General features: G+C 42.3%; 1 protein-coding gene across 3 annotated transcripts in view; it reads left to right on the forward strand.

The window, feature by feature from the left end:
* Nucleotides 1-26,883, forward strand: part of VWA8 (von Willebrand factor A domain containing 8) — a 458,876-nt gene that overhangs the window by 120,887 nt on the left and 311,106 nt on the right. For all 3 annotated transcript variants that reach the window (XM_075852289.1, XM_075852288.1, XM_075852287.1), the window contains exons 8-11: nucleotides 4,716-4,765; nucleotides 8,587-8,695; nucleotides 22,781-22,885; nucleotides 25,258-25,386. In XM_075852289.1, coding sequence (XP_075708404.1) covers nucleotides 4,716-4,765; nucleotides 8,587-8,695; nucleotides 22,781-22,885; nucleotides 25,258-25,386 — 393 coding nt within the window. The remainder of the gene's footprint in view (nucleotides 1-4,715; nucleotides 4,766-8,586; nucleotides 8,696-22,780; nucleotides 22,886-25,257; nucleotides 25,387-26,883) is intronic.

Raw genomic sequence — 26,883 nt, forward strand, 5'->3', positions numbered from 1 at the left:
CTAAGCACATGCACCGCCTGACGTCAAAAGATGGTGGGCAGTTGTTAAGGGGTTAACAGCTGAGTATAACAGAAAGCACTCATGTAACTAACTTATAAGGACTTTATCGTACAACGCTGCTTCCCTAACTGCCATTCACTTCTATGGGAGTTACGGAAAATGCGTAGTTCAGCAAGCTTTGCTGTTTTCGTAACTCCCGACCATCTAATCAGAAAGTGACCAGGAAGCAGCAGGAGCCGAGAAAGGCAGAACAAGGTTTAGGGGGCCCCGTTCTAGATATAGGCTTAGGTCCCAGAGGTGGGACCCGCATCTATCGGACATTTATGGCATATCCTGTGAAAATTCCATAAATGTTAAAGAAGAGCAAATCCCTTTAACTGTGCACTGAGCTCCACTCCACTCCAAACATTTTCTACAGACAGGGCAGCAATCACTACCTCCTAGTTCTTTTTATTTTTAGTCAGTCCCCTTCACGACGCTCAGCACACACACCACATAGTAAAAGTACGGCAGGATCAGGGGGTGGAGCAAGAAGAACCCTGACACTGATTGGCTGAGAGGGTCAGCCAACCAGTATAAGGCTTAATTTCAGCAGCGCCGCTATCCCGGATCAATAACTGGTCCGAAGATAGCGATGCTAGGTGCGGCGTGCTCTATCTGGTGGTCTTGGTCACCTAGTGAGCATCACTGTCAGATGTTGCACTGCATTACTAGGTGACGAAGACCACCAGACAGAGCAAGCCTTTCCAGACCCCTCCCCTCCTAATACGTTTTCTAAGTAATAGATTGGCACGGCAGACAGTGGGGGCCCCCTCCCACCCTGTACCCTGATGGCATCTATAACATATTTCAGGGAAGGGGGCCCGATCTGAGAGTTGCCGAAAGTGAAAAGGGAGGGAAGGCGGTCACCTCAGTCTGCCGCAAGACCATGCCGATCTATGTGCCTGCTTTTAGACAAAAGTGTGGCCCTGGGAAAAGTTAAGTGTGGCCCCAAATGCTGAATAACTGTATCAATAATGCAGTCAATTCAGGAGGCAATGTTCAGAGAACTGCATCACTGATTTCTATAGCATCCAGGATTGTTGCAAGCCCCAAAGCATATATCCCCTCTCACACACAAAAATTATCCATATACAGTTATTAAATCATACCACTATACCAGATTAAGTATTACCGGCACACCATGACCACACAGTGACTGACTAATGCCCCAAAACTGTTACTGAATAACACCCCATACTGTTACTGAATAATACCGCCACACCATAACCACATAGTGACTGAATAATACAACCCATACTGTTATTGAATAATACCGCCACACGATAACCACATAGTGACTGAATAATACAACCCATACTGTTATTGAATAATACCGCCACACGATAACCACATGTTGACTGAATAATACCCCCATACTGTTACTGAATAATACCGCCACACCATAACACATACTGACTGAATAATTCCCCCATACTGTTACTGAAAAAAAACCACTATACAAAGACCAATATTACCACTACATGGTGACCATATAATGGTAGATGCCAGTTATACACAGGAGCTCTGCAGACGATATAAGTGATTACAGCACATTTTTACCCAGTGACTCACAGGTGATGTTTTCTCTGATTAGAGTCGTTCACTTTCCCTTTCTCCATCCGGCCTAGACCACTCTGATGACTTATTCCAGCCATGACTTGTCTCTGCAAAATTTGACACAGACATATTGGTTACTCGCTTTTCCAGCATCCTCCACACCCATACCCCATCCTCTAAATAAACTCGTAATTCACAGTGCCCCAGACAGCAAAAATGATCCTTCAGTGCTCGACACAATAAAAGGGCCCCCTCAGTAACCGTGCCCCCTTTGTGCCTTCACCATAATAATGCCCCCTTTGTGCCCCCTGCATAGAGCGCCACAGCATCCCCTGTAGCTAGCGACCACACACATCCCCCTGTAGATAGCGCCACACACTGCCCCCTGTAGATAGCGCCACACACAGCCCCCCTGTAGATAGCGCCACACACAGCCCCCCCTGTATAGTGTGCCATGTATCTCCCCCTCTTCTATATAGTGCCACACAGCTTCTCCCTGCTCCCCTCGTATATAGTGTCACACATCTACCTCCCCCTTGTGTATAGTGTCACACAGCTCCCTCCCCCTTGTATATAATGTCACACAGCCCCCCAAAAAATACAATTCTACTTACCTTACCCTGTTCCCGCAACGGACGGATCGCTCCGTCGCCTCTGGGCGTGACGCTTGCGCAGGCCAGCGTGATGAAGTGATGTCATCACGCCGACCTGCGCAGGGAGTCTTACCAGCACCTTACAGGCTGCAGGCGTAACGTTACCTGCATCCTATAGTATTCAATTGTATCTGCATCCTGAGGACCCAGATACAATGGAATGTGTCTGTCGCTAGCATCAGGGCCCTCTCCGGTGCTAGCGACACCACCTGGAATGAGGGGCCCGTGCTGCCCTGCCCATAAATGTTATGTGCCGGGCGGCGCGGGCTTCCTCATGCCTTGCACATGGGGGCTCTGAGAGGATGGGGTCCCTTTGCCAATCTATGAGCACAGCGTTTAGGGCAGCAGAGCGGGCCCCCACCCCCTCCGGGGGCCTGTGCAGCCGAAACGGCTACATCAGCGATATGTCCGCCCCTGGGTTGTACAACTTTCAGAAGTACTCATGTTGACCCCCTCCTGCATGGAAGGTGTAAACTGAGCATGGAAAACCTGCAGATTCTGATGCTCTCCTCCATTTGAGGCCTCAATAAATCGAGTAGCACGCAAGCTTGGTCCAGAAATCCTGAATCTCAAATTTTAATTTCTTTTAAAGGGTAACTAAATGTTCAACAAACTTCTGATGTCATAGTGACGTGTCAGAAGTTTTGATTGGTGGTGGTCCGAGCACTGAGACCTCCACCAATCGCTAAAACAAAGGGGCAGAAGTGCTTGTGTGAGCGCTGAGCAGCTTCGTTTCTGTTTGTTTTTTTCCAGAAAGCAGGTTTAGCAGAGTACGGGCTCATAGACTTTTTATTGAGTCCCTACACCGCTACATTGATTTCCAGAAAATCTGGACAGAAACGAAGCGGCTGAGCGATCACATGAGCACTTCTGCCGCTTCGTTTTAGCAATTGGTAAGGGTCTCCGTGCTCGGAGTCCCACCAATCAAAACGTCAGAAGTTTGTTGATCATTTAGTTACCCTTTAATTTATTTTTAAAAAGGTTATATTGTATAGACTGGGTGGGTGTAAAATAACTATGAAAAAAAAAATGTTAATTAGTAAAAAGATCTGAATTCTTTTTTTTTGGTAGAAACATCGCCAGTCTTATGCATGGACTGTATCTGTTTTTTCATTCTCATAAATTGGCTGAGCTACAATTCCAGGCACAGCCCATGGACAAGAGTGGTGCTTTCTTTTGAAAAAACATAAAGTTTTCTAATCTCGTACAACCTCTTTAACAAACAAGTACTCACATGCCTCACTTTCTAATAAAAATAAATTGTCTATGGCTGGTGAGGAAATTTTTACCTATTATCTAGGTGTAGTGCTCAAAGAGGCTCTGTCACCACAATATAAGTGGCCTATATTGTACATGATGTGATTGGCGCTGTAATGTAGATTATAGCAGTTTTTTATTTATAAAAACGATCATTTTTAGCGGATCCATGACCTATATTAGCTTTATGCTAATGAGTTTCTCAATGGACAACTGGGTGTGTTTTACTATATGGCCAAGTGGTCGTTGTACAGAGGAATGTATGATGCTGACCAATCAGTGTCCAATCAGCGTCATACACTTCTCTCCATTCATTTACTCTGCAGATAGCGATATAGCTATATCGTTATGTGCAGTCACATAAACAAACTATAACGCTACTCACGTATCATGACAATGAATATACATTACCTTCAGCCAGGACGTGATGTGTATTCAGAATCCTGACCACTTCTGTAGCGTCTGTATTTTACAGCATAGCAGGCGTAGTCTCGCGAGATTACGCTGTAAGATGTCATTCACAGCGAGATCTCGCTGTGCTGTGCTATAGTCTCACAGAGACGCTACAGAAGCGGTCAGGAGAGTGAATACACATCACGTCCTGGCTGGAGGTAATGTATATTCATTGTCATGACACATGAGTAGCATTATAGTATGTTTATGTGGCTGCACATAGCGATTTAGCTATATCGCTATTTGCAGTGTAAATGAATGGAGAGAAGTGTATGACGCTGATTGATCGCTGATTGGTCAGCGTCATACACTCCTCTGTACAACGCCCACTTGGTCATATAGTAAAACACACCCAGTTGTCCATTGAGAAAGTCATTAGCATAAAGCTAATATAGGTCATAACTCCGTCAAAATTGATGGTTTTTCTAAATCATGTACAGTGCCGATCACATCATGTACAAGATAGGCCACTTATAATGTGGTGACAGAGCCTCTTTAAGTTATTTCAGATGCTCGCTGCTAGAATGAGATTACATGTCTTGATTTTAACATCCTCAGTTTTTCTTTTCAACCTTCCAAACTATTTTTTCTCTTATGACAAATGACACCAGGATCGTGACCTTTAGTATGAGCAGCTGTTTGTAGCCAGTTAATTGCTGCCATCACTTTAGAGAAGGGCGCCGCAATCTTGACAAGTTATACTGTCATATTTCGAAAATTAAATTTATTTTCTGCTATTCTTTACCCAAACAGGATCAGCTTCAACTATTGTATTCGGTTGGACCAAATGTTCCTGCAGAAAGGTAAATTTAATTGGAATTAAAAATGTTTTTCAGTAATTCATCTCTTATGTCATAATTGATCATATATCGGTTCTCTATAACATTTATATTTTTCTATCGTGTTTCAAAGTACATTCAAAATTCTTTAAAGAGTAATTGTACTTTCCAAAAATGTTGATATTTCATAGAAACGTATTAGAAGTAAAGATTAACGAAATTCAGCGAAATTCATTTCGGAGCCGATCCGATAGATCGAAATTTGATTAGTTGCGAATAAATTTGCAGCGAATTTCAAGTGCCCCGATTGCACTGTCTGACTCTGATATCTTCTTGAATTGTATCTAAGGCCCCATGCACACGAACGTGCTTTTGCGGCCGCAATTCCCCCGAAAATCCACGTGAGAATTGCGGCCCCATTCATTTCCATGGGGCCATGCACACGACCGTGGTTTTCACGGTCCGTTCATGGCCTAGGAGCCTGGACCGCAGAAAGAACGGGCATGTCTTATTACGGCCATGTCCAGGCTCATAGGAAATAATGGACGCGACCATGTGCACGGGCCAAGATTTTCGGGTGGCTCACGGGTGACACTCCGTGGCCGGCCAGCCGACCCGAAAATCACTGCCGTGCACATGGCTACGGTCGTGTGCATGAGGTCTAACTTGGATGCAGTCTTCGAAAACGTCAGAGAGTCAAACAAGACGATTTGGGCATCTGCGATTGCCCCGATTAAAAAAAAAAAAATACCATAATAGCCCACCCCTTGTGTTGCCTAAGGACGCATTCCTGACATCCTCATGATATCACATTGTTTTGTCCCATGTTACTGCTGCAGTGGTCACATGGGACAAAACAACATAATCACATGAGGCTAGTAGGAGCGCGCGCTACAGCAGAACGGGATTTTTTTTAATCTCCTTTTCTCGTATCTTTTTTTTCCCTCTAGTCTGTAAAATAGCGGCCAATGCTCGCTGGTGGCCGCCGTTTTGCAGATTTGTGCGCCAAAAGATGCACATTTCGGCAAAACCGAAACATTTGTGAAATTTTGACCGAGTTAGATTTGTGCTGAATCTTTTCACTCATTTCTAAGTTTTAGTTTTAATCGGTGGGAGTCTGGGTGCTAAGGCTCTCACCATCGCTGAAACCAGCGCCCTGCATCGGCGCTCCTTCTTAGACTGAAGACGGACTCATAGACGTTCTATGTGAGCTGTCTTCAGCCTAACAAGGATCACCGTTCCCCGCCGAAGATGCAGAGCGCTCAGCTGAACGTTTCTGCAACTTCCTTTCAGTAACGGAGGCGGTCACAACAACCGGACCCCCACCAATCAAAACTTATGATATCTTTAGTTTTTCTGAAAATACAGTTACTTTTTAATCCGACACTTTACAGTCTAGAAATCCTAATAATCCATCCTGAAAATATGCCTATGTTGCATTAATAGGAATTTACCTCATAGCCCAGGTGTCTTCAGTTTGATCTACTGTGGCTCCCTGAAGTCAATGTGATGTGCCATAACACATCTAAAGTGTGCTGATTGCATGAGCTAAATTTATTTTTTTTTATAAAAAATGCATAAAAATGTATATTTGTGGCTAAAAGGGTAACCAATGCAGAAAATTTGACAACCTAACCTAAAAATACAAGTTTAAAATGTGCAGAGTGCATACATGCCACTTAGGCCTATGTCTACATGCACATATAAAATCACCAGATCAAATCCAGATCGAAAATTCTGGATTTAAAGGCTATGTACACCTTTTAAAGTGATTAGATATATATATATATATATATATATATATATAAGGCAGCACTGTTATGGAAGCCCAGGTTGGTTGCTATCTATATATATATATATATATATATATATATATATATATATATATATATATATATAAATAAATAAATAAATAATGAGAAAAAGAATAAAGCAGCACAGCAACAGCAGTGGGTGCAGGCCTCCTAGGAACCCTTGTTAATGAAATCCAAAAAAATGAAGAGGCAGCACTCCAAGGAAATTGGTGAGAAAAAGTGGTGTGTTTATTCACCCCAGGCAGGCAACGTTTCGATCCGTCTCTATGGGATCTTTGTCAAAGATCCCATAGAGACGGATCGAAACGTTGCCTGCCTGGGGTGAATAAACATACCACTTTTTTTCACCAATTTCCTTGGAGTGCTGCCTCTTCATTTTTTTGGATTTCATTAACAAGGGTTCCTAGGAGGCCTGCACCCACTGCTGTTGCTGTGCTGCTTTATTCTTTTTCTCATTATTTATTTATTTATTTATATATATATATATATATATATATATATATATATATATATATATATATATATAGATAGCAACCAACCTGGGCTTCCATAACACCTCAGCAGTGCCACAGGCTGATCGCCTCCATGCCACGCCGCATTGATGCAGTAATTCATGCAAAAGGAGCCCGACCAAGTATTGAGTGCATGTGCTGGACATACTTTTCAGTAGGCCTACATTTCGGTATTAAAAAATCATTTTTGAAATTGGGCTTATTTAATATTCTAATTTTCTGAGAGACTAAATTTTGGGTTTTCATTAACTGTTAGCCTTAATCATCAACAGTAAAAGAATAAAATGCTGGAAATAGATCACTCTGTGTGTAATGGATCTATATAATATAGGAGTTTCACTTTTGTATTGAATTATTGAAATAAATTTACTTTTTGATGATCTAATTCATTGAGAAGGACTAGTGTATGTATGTGTGTATATATATATATATATATATATGATTTCAATAGTGACCGATCCGGTGCAAATGGTTTCCAATGAATGAATAGCGCAGTCGACTACGGCATGGCAGAATACTCACACTGGCAGAATACTCACACTGAAGAGCTTGTAGTCACTGGTGGTATTCTTTCCCTGGCTAGCAAAATAGTGGCTCTATAGGAAAAAAAAAACCACAATTATTGACTCCTTAATCTGAAGAATCACTTTTCTTTCTTTTTAGAAAGAAATAAAACCCACAGTGAGTACTAGCTTTCCAGTGTAAATAACGCACAATTTCCCTGTTTTCTAAATTCCTGTGTGACATCAGGGGAATACAGTATTGAGTTTTTAGGTGATAAATAAAGTTAAAGGCTATGTAAACCTTTGAAAGTAATTTTTCTTTTTAATAAAAAGATCAATCAGTGTGTTTTGTGCAACTTTATAATTTGTTTTTATTAAAAATATTTTTTACCTTTTGGGATACATCTGCTCTGTATACTCTATACAGAGCAGCAGTATCGTGCCCTAAGACCTGAATCCGTCAGGTCCGCGGGACTGACGGGTTCAGAGTCAGCAGGTCCTGCGTGTCTCTGACACGCAGCATCCACCTGTAATCGATCACATCCGAGTTATGAACTTAGATGTGATCAGTAACAGCTCGATCCTGCGTGTCCGAGACATGCGTTACCCGCTGACACCGAACCTGTAAGTCCCGCAAGCAGCCGTATCTCAAAAGGTAAAAATTATTTTTAATAAAAACTAATTATAAAGTTGCAGAAAACACACGCATTGATCTTTCTTATTAAAAAAATTCCCTTTCAAATGTTTACATAGCATTTAAGTTTTATAGTAATGTGGAATTTGCAGCATTTTCATTCAATAACAAGAAGATCTGTGTTGTATTTTCTCTTTATTGTGAAAAATTGTGCAAGTTTTCCATTCTGTCGATGAAAGAGCATATCAAGTGTGCATTTACTAATGTGTTTTATATATTGGTTTACCCAAAATATCCAGCAAGTTTCTAACATTACCCGATTGGGCTATTTCTAGTTTATAGTATTGTAACAATAAAATGTGAAACTTCTTTTTCCTTTCAGAATATCTCAGCTCCTGTCATTTGCTACAACTCTGTGCTCTCTTGAATCTGCTACCCTAGGGCTTCCAGACTTCCCAGCAGACAATTTGGCAGCAGCCGTTGGCATTTTGGTAAACTACTTACATTGGTACAATTTCAAAGCTGTTCCTTAAATAATTTATCTAAATGTTGTATTTATGCATAATGAATATTATCAGGCAGCTGTCTGCACTCAGCACCTTCCTCTAGAAAGGAACACTTTCCTCTAGAAAGAAAGGAACACTTTCCTCTAGAAAGAAATTTGCTGCACAAGCATTGGAAATTCTGTCCGATTTGATACTTTGTCAGAATTTACTGTTAGAAAAAGGAAAGGATTTTTAAAGAGTAGTTCTAATCTTTTATTAAATTCACACTAGACAGCCTGATCCATGAACTGGTTCACATCGAGCTGTTTGAGATTTACCTGTGAAAAGGTATTTCCAGAAAATTGACTAAAAATCACATAGTCAAAATTATATATATTTATTTGCATTGTGCACAGAGAAATAAGTATTTGATCCCCTACCAACCATTAAGAGTTCAGCCTCCTCCAGACCAGTTACACACTCCAAATCAACTTGGTGCCTGCATTAAAGACAGCTGTCTTAAATGGTCACCTGTATAAAAGACTCCTGTCCACAGACTCAATTAATCAGTCTGACTCTAACCTCTACAACATGGGCAAGACCAAAGGGCTTTCTAAGGATGTCAGGGACAAGATCATAGACCTGCACAAGGCTGGAATGGGCTACAAAACCATAAGTAAGACGCTGGGTGAGAAGGAGACAACTGTTGGTGCAATAGTAAGAAAATGGAAGACATACAAAATGACTGTCAATCGACATCGATCTGGGGCTCCATGCAAAATCTCACCTCGTGGGGTATCCTTAATCCTGAGGAAGGTGAGAGCTCAGCCGAAAACTACACGGGGGGAACTTGTTAATGATCTCAAGGCAGCTGGGACCACAGTCATCAAGAAAACCATTGGTAACACATTACGCCATAATGGATTAAAATCCTGCAGTGCCCGCAAGGTCCCCCTGCTCAAGAAGGCACATGTACAGGCCCATCTGAAGTTTGCAAATGAACATCTGGATGATTCTGAGAGTGATTGGGAGAAGGTGCTGTGGTCAGATGAGACTAAAATTGAGCTCTTTGGCATTAACTCAACTCGCCGTGTTTGGAGGAAGAGAAATGCTGCCTATGACCCAAAGAACACCGTCCCCACTGTCAAGCATGGAGGTGGAATATTATGTTTTGGGGGTGTTTCTCTGCTAAGGGCACAAGACTACTTCACCGCATCAATGGGAGAATGGATTGGGCCATGTACCGTCAAATCCTGAGTGACAACCTCCTTCTCTCCACCAGGACATTAAAAATGGCTCGTGGCTGGGTCTTCCAGCATGACAATGACCCGAAACATACAGCCAAGGCAACAAAGGAGTGGCTCAAAAAGAAACACATTAAGGTCATGGAGTGGCCTAGCCAGTCTCCAGACCTTAATCCCATCGAAAACTTATGGAAGGAGCTGAAGATCCGAGTTGCCAAGCGACAGCCTCGAAATCTTAATGATTTACAGATGATCTGCAAAGAGGAGTGGGCCAAAATTCCATCTAACATGTGTGCAAACCTCATCATCAACTACAAAAAACGTCTGACTGCTGTGCTTGCCAACAAGGGTTTTGCCACCAAGTATTAAGTCTTGTTTGCCAAAGGGATCAAATACTTATTTCTCTGTGAACAATGCAAATAAATATATATAATTTTGACAATGTGATTTTCTGTTTTTTTTTTTCTTGTTTTTTTTTATATATAATCTATCTCTCACTGGTAAAATTAACCTAGCCTAAAAATTCTAGACTGTTCATGTCTTTGACTGTGGGCAAACTTACAAAATCAGCAAGGGATCAAATACTTATTTCCTTCACTGTATCTCTAATGGATAAATACAAGTACAAGTATCTCTGATGGATAAATACAAATAAATACGTATTTGGTCAGGTTTTTCACTTTTAATTTATATCAGGGTTTTTTACAGGCAAATTGGGAAACAAAAATGAATCATAAAGATTATAATTAGGTTTACCTTTTAAATTCCCCGCCACTCCCGTTTCGGACCCCTCTATGAATGGAGGCTCACATATAATGGCACATTCACATGGTCCGGACTTGCCATACCTCCTGCAATAGAATTCACATGTGGAATTGCCACTGATCCTCCGGCAACACCCCAAATAGACAGATCTTGGGTGAGAGGGGAATCGGCTGCTTCACCGCTTCCTCAACCACTTTCAACACATCCCCCCAAAAGGAGGCCACCATTGGACAATCCCAGATCATATGCCAGAAATCAGATCTGGGAAAACGGCATCTATGGCATTCAGTGCTAGGGTATCTACCCATTCTATGCAGTCTCACCGGCGTGAGATAGCTCTGATGAACTATAGATAGCTGAATCATTTTGTTATTTGCCGCCGGTGAGACAGAAATAGGAGATGAAAGTACATCCTCCCATTCCTCCCCCGTCAGATCTGGTATCAGGCCCTCCCATTTATCCTTTACCGGTAACTTGACATTGGCCAGTTTAGCTTGTATAAGGGCAGTGTAGACAGCAGAGATCAGCCCCCGGGGGCCCTGTGATCTAAAAACACCAATCAGAGGGAATCGTGAGAATTCGTGATCTGACCTAGGGTATTGACTCGCGAGAGCATGTCGCAGTTGAAGATATCTATAGAAGCCTTCTCTAGGAATTTGGAAGTCCTCTTGCATTTGTGTAAAGGATTTAAAGGCGTTATCAATATACACATCCCCAATTCTACGCACCTCAAAGCCACACCAGAAAGGGGGGGCTTGCCCCTCCATTAGATGAGAAAGAAGGGGATTATCCCACAGTGGCATATCCACCTATACATCCGCATATGCATAAATTTGTTTGGCAGCCATCCAGGCCTGCACTGCCACCCTATGGATTGGAAGCATTGCTTTATAGGTTCCCGGGGAACTTTCCAGCACTGGCAAAGATGTGTAAGATGCAAATATGTAGCAAGGTGCTGTTCCCTCGTTGGTAACGGATCCGACCCTGTCCATAGCTGTAGGTACCTCATCTGCCCAGCTAGATAATACATGAACAGGTCCGGCAATGCCATCCCTCCCTCATGCTTAGGTCTCTGCAGGGTGGACAAGCTAAGTTTGGATCTGTTGGATCCCCATATAAAGGCTGGGAATAATGCATGGAGGGATTTAAAAAAGGCCTTATATACTGGTATGGCTGCGTTCTCCAGGACATATAGACATTTTGGCAGAATAACCATTTTAATTAAATTTACTCGGCCCGTCACTGCCAATTGAAGGGCCCCCCACACCTTGAATTTGAGCTTGATATAATCCAACAGAGGCAATATATTGGTAATTCGATCCTGCCTATGGTCTCGGTTTATAATAATACCAAGATATTTAAAGAACGACACCACCTGCAAACCGTGCTCTGCATCCGCCCACCCTACCTCCTTCAAAGGCATGAAAAATGATTTATTCCAATTAACATGTAGGCCAGAAAATCTACCGAACTGGTTCAGGATTTCAATAGCTAGCCCCAAATTGTCCCTCGGGGATGACATGTACAATATCACATCATCTGCGTACAAACTGATCCTCTCCTCTCTTCCCCCCAACACTATTCCCTGATATTCTGGGTGCGTTCTGATACATATCGCCAAAGGTTCAATAGCTACTGCGAACAATAGCGGGGAGATAGGGCACCCCTGCCTAGTACCTCTACAGAGTTGAAAATAGGGGGACATTATACCATTGATCAAAATTTGTGCCCTCGGATCCTTATACAGGATTGTTATCCATTTATTGAAAGTCAGGCCAAAACCAAACCTTTGTAACGTTTCAAACAAATATGCCCACTCTACGGAATCAAAGGCCTTGGCATCCAGGGATGCCATTGCCCAGTCCCCCTTCAGTGCCTCACCTATTTGAGCCAAAATTTTAACCTTGCGTATATTGTCAGAAGTGGACCTTCCAGGCATGAAGCCTGCCTGGTCCGGGTGGATGATTTGTAATATCACCTTATTCAATCTATTTGCTAGTACCTTTGCAAGTAGCTTGTAATCTAGATTCAATAATGAAATAGGGCGGTAGGAACTACATTCACTAGGGTCTTTGTCAGGTTTTAGTAACACTACAATCGTGGCATCATAGAAACTATCCGGGAGCTTGCCCTCCCTCAGAGCGTGAGAATACATAGAGCATAGTGGGGGAATGAGCTGGTCAGAATAACGAAGGTATACCTCCAATGGAACCCCATCCGGGCCCGATGCCTTACCCTTCGACATATCCCTCAATGCCTGTATAACCTCGTCTTCCGTAATGTCAAGTTCTAGCATGTCCCTACCTGCCGCGTCTAACTGTGGAAAGTTCAAATCATCCAAATATGCTATACACTCGGACCAATCATACGTGGACTGGGAGGAGTATAAGTCCCTATAGAATTGGGTGAAGCGGGCAGCTATGCTGGGGGTATACGTCAAGTCAGGTCCCTGACCGTCCTTAATCTTTAGTATTGCTGAGCTCTGAGAGCTGTGATGAATTAAATGAGCCAACAATTTGCTAGATTTGTTTCCCAATTCAAAATAGGTTTGCCGAGCAAAAAATAGTTTCCTATCAGCTTTTTCTTGTAGCAATAATAAGTATCTACGGCCCACCGTCAGCCATGCATGTTTGTTAGCCTCCGAGGGGTTCTCTATGTATTCGCCCTCCAGTGTTTTACATTGATGTGCCAACTGACCCTCTTCCTTTGCCGCCTCACGTTTTATGTAAGATATTGTAGATCGCAAGCAACCTCTCAGATAGGCCTTCAGGGTATCCCATAAAATATTTAAATTATCACACGAGCTATTTTTATCTTGGAAAACCTCCAATTGATCCGGTATGCAATCTTGTGGCCCTATCAGGGTGAGCCAGAATGGGTGAATTTTCCAGTTACCAGTTGTCACAGGTCCTGGGTGATTGAATCGCGCTACTATCGGAGAGTGGTCTGACACTCCCCTCGCTTCATAACAAATATCCGTTACCATAGGGACCATTAGGGCGTTCCCAAAGATGTAATCTATACGGGACAGGGAGTTTCTGCCGATAGAATGACATGAGTATACCTTTACATTCGGATGTTTCACCTGAATATATCTATCCAACCCATTTCTTGAAACAGCAAGTTCAACGATGTCGGAACCACCGGTACAGCACCAGAATCCACTTCCCCCCTGATTCTATCACATCTGGGATCCAAGACCATGTTAAGGTCCCCCATACCCAATACCGTAGCCTGTGGATATGCGGCAGCAAATGCAGCGGCCTCATGTAAAATCTGTACATTCGCCGGAGGAGGAACATACAGGCCCAGTAATACAAATGGTATAGTGTCGATGTAAGCATGTATAAACACATATCTACCTTCCTTATCCACTTTAAGTTTGACCACTTCCCACCTCTGAGATTTGTGGATTAATACAGATACCCCCCGGGAGTGTGACGTATGAAAGGAGTGCGAAGACCATTGGATCCAAGGTCTACGCAATAATCTCATTTTATCTGGGACTAAATGCGTCTCTTGCAGACATATTATAGAGGCATTGAATTTACGGATACATGCAAAATGGCCGCCCTCTTCCGCGGGGTACCCAACCCCCGTACGTTCCAAGACATGATCGGTATGGACGCCATTAGTGGACCTGGAAACTAAGTCTACCTCGGAGGGAAGTTGGCTCCCGGCTCCTGCATAATACCAATATACCTTCTCTAGTGACCTTTTCCACACCTCTTTGCACTGTATGATCTCTTAGACATTTGCATTCATAAATAAGTATAATTTCGCCTACATACGGCATTGAAAACATGAACGACAGAACTAACATATAAACAGTGAACTGCATCGGCAATGCGAGATGACACATAGGCCATTGCCGAAACATGCCCTCCTCGTGGCACTAAAGAGTAGCGGGGAAGGCCCCGTGCTATTAGGCAGTGTTAAAGTATCCCTCCCTATCTACAGCCCCACACACCACATTGCATCATAAGCCCTTTCCAGAAATTCGCACAGGAGAACTATAAATCAATCATCAGTTTAAGCTATACATCAGTAATATTTGACCACCAAATGCTTTCTGGGCAGATACCAGGAACACTCCTGCGTTCTCTCAACTGAGGCCCCTTCTTCACTTCGACCGGATCACTCCTTCCCAGTACAGGCTAAGTAGCTTAAGCAGAATGTAAACGGATTGGCAGTCCCGGCAGTCTATCCAAATTAAGTGGGGAGGGTTAAAATGACCCTTTTCAAGGCCTCCAGAACTATCAATCCACCGGATAAATCTTCCAAACTGGGTTTACCGTAACATTGGCATCCATCCTTAAACACAGGAGACCAGCCGGAAACTTTAGCCTGCATCAGGCGCATGAGGAACTCCAACGACAACTTTAAATTCCAGCACTTTCCATCCTCACCATCCAAAGGATTCACACGCGGCGGGGCGATCTCTTTCCTCTCACCCATTCGTCGGCCTCCACCGGAGAATTAAAAAAGATAGAACGGTCGTTATCCACTACCCGCAGCCTTGCAGGATACGCCATGGAATATGGGATATTGAGATCCCTCAGCCGCCTTTTCACCGCCATGAACGTAGCTCTACGCTTCTGTAGATCAGCCGAGAAATCCGGGAATATGGAGATGGCGACGCCATTATACTTAATTCCTTGCAGTCGGCGGGCTTGACGTAGGATCATGTCCCTGTCGTTACAATTAAGCAAACGGGCCAGCATTGGCCTCGGAGGGGCCCCAGGCGGAGGTGGTCTTGCCGGTACCCTGTGCGCCCTTTCCACTGCAAAGGCCTGCGAATAAGGTGCATCTGGCAGTATCTCTTTCAGCCACTTAGATATAAATTCGCCCGGATCTTGGCCCTCCGACTTCTCAGGCATTCCTATTATCCGAATATTATTTCGGCGCAGCCTATTTTCCAGATCGTCATTTTTCTGTTTTAATAGCTCAGTCATGGATTCCAGATTAGTAATAGCACGTGGCATGGCTGCCGTCCTGTCTTCCACCCCCGACACTCTATCTTCCACATGTGTCACTCGTTCTCTCAAGGCCTGATAAGGCCTATATCAATTTTCACCTCCTCCATCTTACCAGTCAGCGTGGTCTTTCATGCTGATATGGCTGCCAGGAGTTTATTCATCACCTCCGACGGGGTAGGTTCCGGCTCCGTCTCCTCCACCACCGCTGAAGAAGAGGCCGACCCTCCAGGCGTCTCACTGCCTTTTGAACGCTGCTGCAGAGAAGCACGGCCGCCATCTTGGGTTTCTCCCCGGGCATAGCTCTGCAACTTTTCCGTGGCCGTTTGGCCTCTCGTGGGGCCCATAACTCCGCTCTTACCACCCGACTGCTGCCTGGATCTCCGGGACGTAATGGTGAAGGTAAGGAACAATCAGGATAGTAGCAGGATCAGTATAGCACGGGACCACAGCGGGGCTCTCAAGTCATGCGACTGCGCCCGTTGCGCGTCAAGCCACGCCCACTTTATATTGACTTTTAACGAATTAAATACAGTGTCAAGCAACTTTAACTTGACTTTTTCAATAGCTTTTGTTGTGTGATATCATGCTGCAGCAAGTCAAGGAGTGAAAATAAAGATGGCTACATCCGTCTAATAGTACCATGGAATATAATAGTACCAAAGTAAAGCATCACACACACTGCCACCTGTAGAAAGTGCCACTCACAGTGCCCCCTGTAGATGGTGGCACTCTTAGTGCCCCCTTTAGAAGGTGCAACACATAGAGCCCCCTGTATAAAGTACCATTTACAGTGCCCCCTGTAGATAGTGACCCTCGTGGAGCCCCCCTGTAGAAAGTGCCATTCACAATGCCCCCTGTAGGTAGTGCCCCTCATAGAACCCCTGTAGATAGCGCCATTCATGGTGCCCCCTGTAGATAGTGCCATTCACAGTGCCCCCTGTAGATAGTGCCCCTCATATAACCCCTGTAGAGAGTGCCCCCTGTAGGGACAGGGAGTAGATAGTTCCCCTCACATTGCTCCCCGGAAAAAAACAAAACAAAAAAGTTACTTACCCACCTGCCCCCGTTTCCACGCCGTCTTCCAGCGACGCAGACCTGGTATCCTCTGACCAGGCCTTCTTTAGTGGAACAATGCAGGCAGTGCAATGACTTAATTGCGCTGCCTGCATCACAGGTAAAGCACCGAATGGCAAGGCAGGTAACTAATAGTCCCCTTTCCTCGCCAGTGCTAAACTACTCAATTGTTTCTGCATCCTGTGGATGCGGATACAATTGAGTAAAGGGGAACTAGTTCTTCTCTCTGAGTGGGCCCCACTAGGCGCAGTCGGCCCTGGCACTTGTTTACGTTCGCTGGGTGCTGACGCCGGCCCTGCCGATATGTATTTACTACAGGTTTTTTTGGCATAAATCCAAGGATTACACTTGGATTTCTGCCGGGGATATGCAGTTTGATGTTCTGCAGGTTTTTCTGCATGGAATCTGCAGGAATAAGTAGCATGCTATTTGTTTTCCATGTCACAGCAACAATCCATGCAGAAATTTTTTAAATCATGTGAATGGGGTTGCAGAAACCCTATTCACATGCATGGGATGCAGATTGTGAATGGATTTTATGCAGGTTTTGGCGCGGAATCCGCATAAAACTTTGAAACTGTGAACGGAGCCTTAAGTGGTTGATTGTGGTGAGACAACCCCTTTAACCCCTTACCGCACCAGGACGCACCGGTACGTCCTGCATTGAAGTGCTTTAAGGCACCAGGGCGTACCGGTTCGTCCTGGCTAAAAACTGTCACCCTGTCAAAGGACAAGGTGACAGAACTGTGCCGTCGTCTGTTTATGACAGTTGACCGGCACAGTAAGACGGCAGGGGACCATTCACAGCGGTCTCCTGCCAGCGATCGCTGTGATTGGTCAGTTAAAGCAGACTGACCAATCACAGCTCCATGACGTGGAGTATGTGATGGCGCTGGCTCAGCTTGAGCCAGCGCTATCACCGGCGGTAATCAGCTGTCCGGCACCCCTCTGCAACAGCCAGGACCGGAGCTAGGCTCCGATCCGGGCGATTAACTCCTTAGATGCATCGATCAACGCGATCGATGCATGGAAGTGTCTTGTAGCCTGTCGGCAACCACGAGGGTTGCCACGGGCGCGGGTTTCAGCTGTTTGTCACAGCTGACATCGTGCTCTAACGGCCAGGACCGGAGCTAGGCTCCGATCCGGCCGACTAACCCCTTAGATGCAGCTATCGCTGCATCTAAGTGATTAGATCACACGCTATGGTTGCTAATGACAACTATCGGCACCCGCGGGTGTTCCGATGGTTGCTATGGCAACCGTAGGCCTAATAATCGCTTCCTAGCACGGAAGCCTATTAGGCCCCGCCGGGAGGTGAAGCCTAATAGACTTGCTGTCAGTGAATAACTGACAGCTCTAATACACTGCACTATGTAGGTAGTGCAGTGTATTAGAATAGCAATCAGGGCTTCATGCCTTCAAGTTCCCTAGTGGGACACACAAAAAGTTAAAACAAGTTAATTAAAATGTAAAAAAGTAAAAAAAAAAAATAAGTTTCATGAAAAAAATTAGTTAAAAAAAACCCTATAACAGCCTTTTTTCCTATAATACGTTTTTTATTATAGGAAAAACAAAAAAACATAAAAAAAGTACACATGTGGTATCCCCGCATCCGTAACGACCCAAACTATAAAAATATCACGCTATTTTACCCGTACGGTGAACAGCGTAAATTTTTTTTATAAAAAACTATTCCAGAATCGCTGTTTGTTAGTCGCTACCCCTCGCAAAACAGAATAAAAAAAGGGATCTAAAAGTTGCATGTACCCCAAAATTATACCATTAAAAACTGCAGCCTGTCCCTCAAAAAACAAGCCCTCCCACTGCTTTTTTGATGGATAAATAAAAAAGTTATGGCTCTCAGAATATGGTGACACAAAAAATAAATTATTTGAAACAAAAGTGATTTTTATTGTGCAGACGCTGCAAAGCATAAGAGAAACTATATACATCTGGTATCGCCGTAATCGTACCGACCCGCAGAATAAAGTAAATTTTTCATTCATAGCGCATGGCGAACGCCGTAAAAAAAAATGTATAAAAAACATCAGTATTGCAGGTTTTGGTCACCTTTCTTTCAAAAAAAAATTAAATCCAAAGTGATCAAAAAAATCGCATGTACCCCAAAATGGTACCAATGAAAACTACAGATTGTCCCGCAACATATAAGCCCTCACCCAGCTCCGGTGGAGAAAAAAAAAGTTCTGGCTCTCAGAATATGGCAATGCAAAATGTGCAGAGTGTTCCAAAAGCGGATAAGATCTAGCACCATTTATCAGTGCGACACCGGCCACATATCTATGAATTATTATTTATTTACCCCATTATTATGCACTCTTATTATGCCCCTGATGTACTCCGCACAGCTTACATATGCCCCCACATCATAAACTGAAATACCAGCAAAACCCCAAACAAAACTACCACTAAGCAAAATCTGCGCTCCAAAAGCCAAATGGCGCTCCCTCCCTTCTGAGCCCTTCAGCGTGCACAACGGGCAGTTTATGTCCACATATATGGCATCGCCATATCCGGGAGAACCCGCTTAACAGTTTGAGGTATTTGTCTTCAGTGGCATGAACTGGGCACAAAATATTGTGCACTAAAATGGCATATACCTGTGGAAATTTGCAATTTTCACTTTGCACCATCCACTGAGCATTCATTTATTATAGAAAAAAAAACCTGTGTGGTCAAAATGCTCACTACACCCGTTGATAAAATGCCTTCAGGGGTGCAGTTTCCAAAATGGGGGTCACTACTTGGGGGTTTGTTTTCCTATTTGACCCCAGAGCCCTGCCATTGTGGGCTAATGCTGCGAAAATCACCAAAATAGGTGCCTTTCACTCCTAAGCCCTGTCATATGTCCAGACAAATGATAAATGCCTTGAGGGGTGTAGTTTACAAAATGGGGTCACTTCTCAGGGTTTTACACTCTACTCTGGTACCTAAGGGAGCTCTGCAAATGCGACATGGCGCCCATACACCAGTCCAGCAAAATCTGTGCTCTAAAAGCCACATGGCACTCCTTCCATTTTGAGCTCTGCCATGTGCCCAAACAGCAGTTTTGGGCCACACATGGGGTATTGCCATACTCGGGAAAAATTGGGTAACAAATTATGTGTTGTTTTTTCTCCTATTACCCCTTGTGGAAAAAAAATTGGGTGCAAAACTACATACTTTTGGGGAAAAATAAATAAATTTCATTTTCACTGCCTCATTCTAATACAATCTATAAAACACCTGTGAGATCAAAATGCTCAGTACACCCCTAGATGATTACCCTCAGGGGTATAGTTTCCAAAATGGAGTCACTTCTCAGGGGTTTCTACTGTACGGGTACCTCAGGGGCTCTGCAAATTCGACATGGTGCCCAAAAAACAATCAACCAAAATCTACATGCCAAGTAGCACTCCTGCCATTCTGAGCCCTGTGGTGTATCCAAGCAGCAGTTTATGCCCAGATGTGGGGTATTACCGTACTCGGGAGAAATTGCTTTACAATTGTTGGGGCGCTTTTTCTCCTTTATTCCTTGTGAAAATTAAAAAAATGCAACATTTTAGTGGAAAGAATGTAGATTTTCTTTTTCACTGCATAATTCCAATAATTCAGCAAAAAAAACTGTAGGGTCAAAATGCTCACTATACCGCTAGATAAATTCCAGGAGGGGTATAGTTTCCCAAATGGGGTCACTTTTGCCGGGTTTGTACTATTTTGTCCCCTCAGTGGCTTTGCAAATGTGACATGGGGCCGCAAACCATTCCAGCAAAACTTGAGCTCCAAAAGTCAAATGGTGCTCCGTCCTTTCTAACTTCCGCCATGTGTCCAAACAGCAGTTCATTACCACATATGGGGTATTGCTGTGCTCAGAAGAGTTTGTTTACAAATATTGGGGTGTTTTTTCTCCTTTATCTATTGTAAAAATGAAAAAATCTGAGCTAAAACTACATTTTATTAGAAAAAATTTAGATTTTCAATTTCACGGCATAATTCCCATAAATTCAGCAAAAACCGTGTAGGGTCAAAATGCTAACTATACCACTAGAAAAATTCCTTGAGGGGTGTAGTTTCCAAAATGGGGTAACTTTTGGGGAGTTTCCACTGTTATGGTCCCTCCAGGGCTTTGCAAACACAACATGGCACCGAAAACCATTCCAGCAAAATCTGCGCTCCAAAATCCAAATGGCCCTCGTTCCCTTCTGAGCCCTGCCGTGGGTCCAAACAGCAGTTTATTACCACATTTGGGGTATTGCCGTAATCGGGAGAAATTGCTTTACAAATGTTGGAGTGCTTTTTCTCCTTTATTCCTTGTAAAAACTAAAACTTCGTATGTTTTTTCAGAAAAAAAGTAGATTTTCATTTTCACAGACCAGTTCCAATAAATTTAGCAAAAAACCTGTGGGCTAAAAATGCTCACTATACCTCTTGAAAAATTCCTTGAGGGGTGTAGTTTCCAAAATGGGGTCACTTTTGGGGGGTTTCCACGGTTTTGGCACAACAAGACCTCTTCAAACCTGACATGGTGCCTAAAATATATTCTAATAAAATAGAGGCCCCAAAATCCACCAGGTGCTCCTTTGCTTCTGAGGCCGGTGTTTCAGTCCATTATCACACTAGAGCCACATGTGGGATATTTGTAAAAACTGCAGAATCTGGGCAATAAGTATTTAGTTGCGTTTCTCTCGTAAAACCTTCTTTTCTGTTACAGAAAAAATGTATTACAAATTAATTTCATTAAAAAAAATAGAAATTTGTAAATTTCACCTCTACTTTGCTTTATTTCCTGTGAAATGCCTAAAGGGTTACAATACTTTCTGAATGCTATTTTGAATACTTTGAGGTGTGCAGTTTTTAAAATGGGGTGATTTATGGGGACTTTCTAATATATAAGGCCCTCAAAGCCACTACTGAACTGGTCCCTGAAAAAATAGCCTTTTGAAATTTTCAAGAAAATGCGAGAAATTCTAGCTAAAGTTCTAAGCCTTGTAATGTCCTAGAAAAATAAAAGGACGTTCAAAAAACGATGCAAACATAAAGTAGACAAATAGGAAATGTTAACTAGTAAATATTTTGTGTGGTATTACAATCTGTTTTACAAGCAGATACATTACAATTTAGAAAAATGCAGATTTTTGCTAATTTTCTCTAAATTTTGGTGTTTTTTTACAAATAAATATTGAATTTAACGACAACATTTTTTCAGTATCATAAAGTACAACATGTCAGAAGAAAACAGTCTCTTAATCGCTTGGATAGGCAAAAGCATTCCAGAGTTATTACCACATAAAGTAACACACGTCAGATTTGCAAAAATCGGCTGTGTCCACAAGGCCAAAACAGGCTTAGACACTAAGGGGTTAAGGGTGCATTTACACACTGCAGATTCGTTGCAGACATTTCTGTGACTGAAACACCTATTGCATTCATCTGAATGGGGTTGTTTCTGCAGAATGTACATGGTGTGCAAATTCAGATGAATGGGACTGTTCCGGAAATTTGTGTTGGATTAGGATAGAGGCCACGTAAATTTACAAGCGCATTTCATGATCTAATGTTTGGGAATAGGCTGGCAGCACAGTATTTTTTTATTTATTTTTGAAGTTAATGAATTTATATTGGTTGAAATTGCCCATGACCATTAAATATGACGCTGAACATCCTTGCAGTTGGAATAGTTGTTAGGATTATTAAGATACAAGCTTTTCACTTCAAACACCTCACAGAGAGTTAATGGTATGGCTAAAAATACATCTGTAAGTATTTAATGCAACACATTCCTTGTTAAAACATTACAGCTACTCTTGCTTATGTAATGAATTCTATAAATACACTGCTTTGACTTTATGGCGATCGGGGATATGCCTGGCTTTCCAGGAAAACCACCCGGCTGTACTTTCAGTGAACTCCGCGCATGGTGATTTAGTCTGAAACTGCTCATGTCATTTTACTTTTAAATTGTGAAATGGAGCCACTGTGTTGTTCCGTGTCATAGACATAAGCCTAACATATCTTTCTTTTTATAACTGAAGAATGTATTCCCTACGATGCCCACCCAACAAGTCATTCAAAGACTATATCCTTATACTTTTGTGCTGGGAAAAGAAGGCAGAACTGCCGTAGAGGACACTTTAAAGGTAAATTATCCAAGATGGAATAGTAGTCCACAATAAAATTCACTAAATTATAAGACTTTATACGAGATTTTCTTTCTTGCTGCATGTTTAAGTTTGCGCACTGTTAACGTTGCGGGTCGGGGATTGACCTGTTGTCAATTTATTCATAAATGAGCATATCAGCCGTCCGAGATGAACTAGCTGATTGCGGGGGTAAAAAGGAGGATTGCGGGGGAACGGGGCCACCTGAAAAGATAAAATAAACAGTGCTGGAATCAGGAAGAAGCCGGCTATGGCAGTAGATTAACATTTACTTGTATGCATATATATATAATTTTACAAGCCATAGATAGTTATATCTATTGTGTGGATAGAAGTATATGGACATCTAAAATCGCATCTACTTGTTCTTCCTGAGCATTTCAGTAGAAACCATGGACTTTAAAGTAAAGTTATTCCCATTTTCTACTGTTATATGTCTTATTGAAAACTATTTTGCTAGCTTTTGGAACATGGCTGCATGAATTCACATTCATTAAAAACTTTAGTCATGTTGGGTAATAAGGCGTGAAGTCCGTTCTTAACCCAAAGCTCTTAGATGTGGTTGAGGTCTGTGCTCTGTGCAGTTCCTTCACACTAAACTCAAGCCTTTTTTTTTCTGGACCTTGCTTTCTGCAAAGTGGTGCAAAGTGCTTTCATCACAAAATCGGAGTAAAGCAATTCTCTAGAATATTAGAACTAAAAGTGTACATAGACCCTACATATTTAATGACTAAATCACATACATTCGGTAGGTTACCAAGTAGTAGAAAACATATGAGGGTAGTATTGCAGGATCAGTCTATACAGAGTGTTTGTTTGTAGTCTGTAGCCATGGAAACACACAGGTCTGCATAGAAGCTGTAGACCCTAGGTAGGCAACCAGTAAATGGGGATCTACAGGTAGATCTTTGACAGCCCCTGAGTAGATTGCTGCTACCTTAGTTCAACAATGAGGACACTTCAGTCCACAAGTTGTGGACTAAAGCATCAGTAATTGTTATTACCATGGTTCACAGGACACCTCTGTTTTTTTTTTACTATACAGACTGACACATTCTTCGCCCTCTACGCAAATGAATTTGTTGTTTTGTGAAAATATGCTGTGTTTTTGGTCCATTTTTTTTTTTAGAAAATATTTGCAGATTTCAGAACATGTATTTTTGTAAAAAATCTAAATCATCATGTGAAAATAGCACCCTGTATAAGTACAGTTTATGGCCTAAACAGGGTCGCTTCTTTTCTGTGTGAACATTTTTTATTAGATCACAGGAGATCATCTGTTTTACAGTAGATATCTGCCTCACCAAGGTTGCCTAACACTGCTATAGAAATAAAACATTAGGGTATTTGTTATCCAGAATATTTGCAGAGTTTCTCCATATTCTAATTTAGATGTATTGGAAAAGTAAAAAAATATAAAGACAGCTTCAAAGGTCTACAGGGCTGAGCCCGCTCCGTACACCTCATGTGTCAGCTTTATATTACAGCTAACACCTCGCTCTAAAGGCCAAGATCGGAGATAGCGCCAATCCCGGCCGTTTAACCACTTAGATGTTGTAGTCAATAATTCAGCATCTAGGCCTTTAGACAGAGGGGTGGGCCCTCTGTCACCCAATCACCCCCTACGATGAATGTCATGGCAGCCATGACCGAAAACTATAACAACTTATGGCTTTTGGAAGGGAGACAAACGAAAATGGAAAAAAAAAAATGGCAGGGGTGAATGAACTGCTGAAGCTATAAATTATACATTTGCTAAATCTGTACCTTCACAAAACAATAATAATAATCTTTATATAGAGCCAATATATTCCGCAGCACTTCACAATTTAGGGGGTTCATGTGCAGACAATATCAGACATTTTATAGTGACGAAACAAATTTACAATAATGATGTTTATGAATCAATTATTGGCTAAGACTTCTACTTGGGGTAAACTCTGGGCAGTCTAAAGCATATTTTTATGTTTTTCCAGAGACTTATTACTTGGTACGTCCATGAACATTTGCAGAAACTTATCCATAAAGTATATATTAAGATAGACCGCATATCTGACGTGACCTGGTTTCATATGCTCTTACATGGCTTGGCCTCATATATATTTTGAGTGCATTCTTTATTTCCCCTTTGCTTACATGCTGGTAGGGAAGGAAGAGGTCATCCTAGGTTTGATAACCTTATTATGTTACGTAGTCATGTAACGTTGGGGACAAGCAAACTCATTTCCCCAGTAGAACATCCCTGAAATAGGTGTATTGTAGTATTTTTCTTGTGCAAAATGTAAGATCTAATAATATTTTTTTTATGTTACCTTTGTTTTGTTATCTTAATATTAAGCTTTATTTTCCAGAGGTTTGAGCTGCTGGACTCAAGGTCTCCTGTTTTCCTGAAAATTGTAAATTTAGAGTCAGAGCAGAAACCTGATAGCCCCCTGGCTTCTGTCCGCATTCAGACTAGTGACAAGGACATCACAATACAGGTGAAATACCACATATTTTTTTTAAATTATTATTAAAGAAAATGTTGCATGGAATTAATGTAGAAATTTTACTGCTTTGTGTCCGTCTTGTTTGAGGAGCTATGCTGAGGATCATTTGCGTTACTTCACCTTCTACCATTCCCCAAATAAACATTATTAACCCCTTAGTGACCACTAATACGCCTTTTTACGTCGGTCACTAATGGGCTTTAGGCTAGGCTGACGCCTTTTCACGTCAGCCTAGTCTAAGTCCTGCACGGGTCTCCCGTGCAGGCAGGAGCCGGGGCTCTGCTGTCTGATGACAGCTGAGCTCCTGCTCCAACGCCCGCGATCGAAGTTTACTTCGATCGTGGCCGTTTAACCCGTTAAATGACGCCGTCAATAGCGACCGCGGCATTTAACTTTGTTTACAGAGGGAGTGCGCTCCCTCTGTCACCCATCGGCGGCCCGCGAATGAAATCGCGGGTCTCCGATGGGGTGTCATGGCAGCCGGGGGCTTGATAAAAGCCCCCAGGTCTGCCCTGGACATATTCCTGTTAGGACGCACCGGAGGCACGTCCTAACAGATTGCCTGTCAGATTTACACTGACAGGCAATAATGCTCTGGTATACGAAGTATACCAGAGCATTATAGCAGCGATCGGAATATCGCACAGTAAAGTCCCCTAGTGGGACTAATAAAATAAGTCATCAAAGTGAAATAAAGATTATTAATAAAAAGTACAGTAAAAAAATCCATTTTTTTCCATAAAAAGTGGTTTTATTTAGTAAAAGTGTAAAAAAAAAAAAAAAATACACATATGTGGTATCGCCGCGACCGTAATGACTCCATTAATAAAGTTAATATGTAATTTAAACCGCAAAGTGAACACCGTAAAAAAAAAACGCAAAAAACCATGGCGAAATTGCAATTTTTTTCCATTGACCCCCCAAAAAAGTCATAATAAAAATTAATCAATAAGTCCCATGCACCCCAAAACAGTACCATTCAAAACTACGTCTCGTCCCGCAGAAAACAAGCGCAAAAAATCACTACATTGATGGAAAAATAAAAAAATTACGGCTCTTGGAAAGCGACGAGGCAAAAACAAATAATTTTAGTTCAAAAGTGTTTTTATTGTGCAAAAGTCGTAAAACACAAAAAAACCTCCACATATGTGGTATCGCCGTAATCTTACCGACCCATAGAATAAAGGTAACATGTTATTTACGTCGCACAGTGAACGGCGTCAATTTAAAAACGCATAGAACAATGGCGGAATTTCAGTTTTTTTTTATAATCCCCCCCAAAAGGGTTAATAAAAGTTAATATAAAAATTATAAGTACCCAAAAATGGTGCTATTAAAAAGCACAACTAATCCCGCAAAAAAACAAGTCCTCATACAGCTATGTAGACGAAAAAATCAAAACGTTATAGCTCTTTGAATGCGGCTATAGAAAAACGAATAAAATAGCTTCGTCATTAGGGCCTAAAATGGGCTGGTCACTAAGGGGTT

The sequence above is a fragment of the Rhinoderma darwinii genome, chromosome 2, assembly GCF_050947455.1.
Source record: "Rhinoderma darwinii isolate aRhiDar2 chromosome 2, aRhiDar2.hap1, whole genome shotgun sequence".
Classification (NCBI taxonomy): Eukaryota; Metazoa; Chordata; class Amphibia; order Anura; family Rhinodermatidae; genus Rhinoderma; species Rhinoderma darwinii.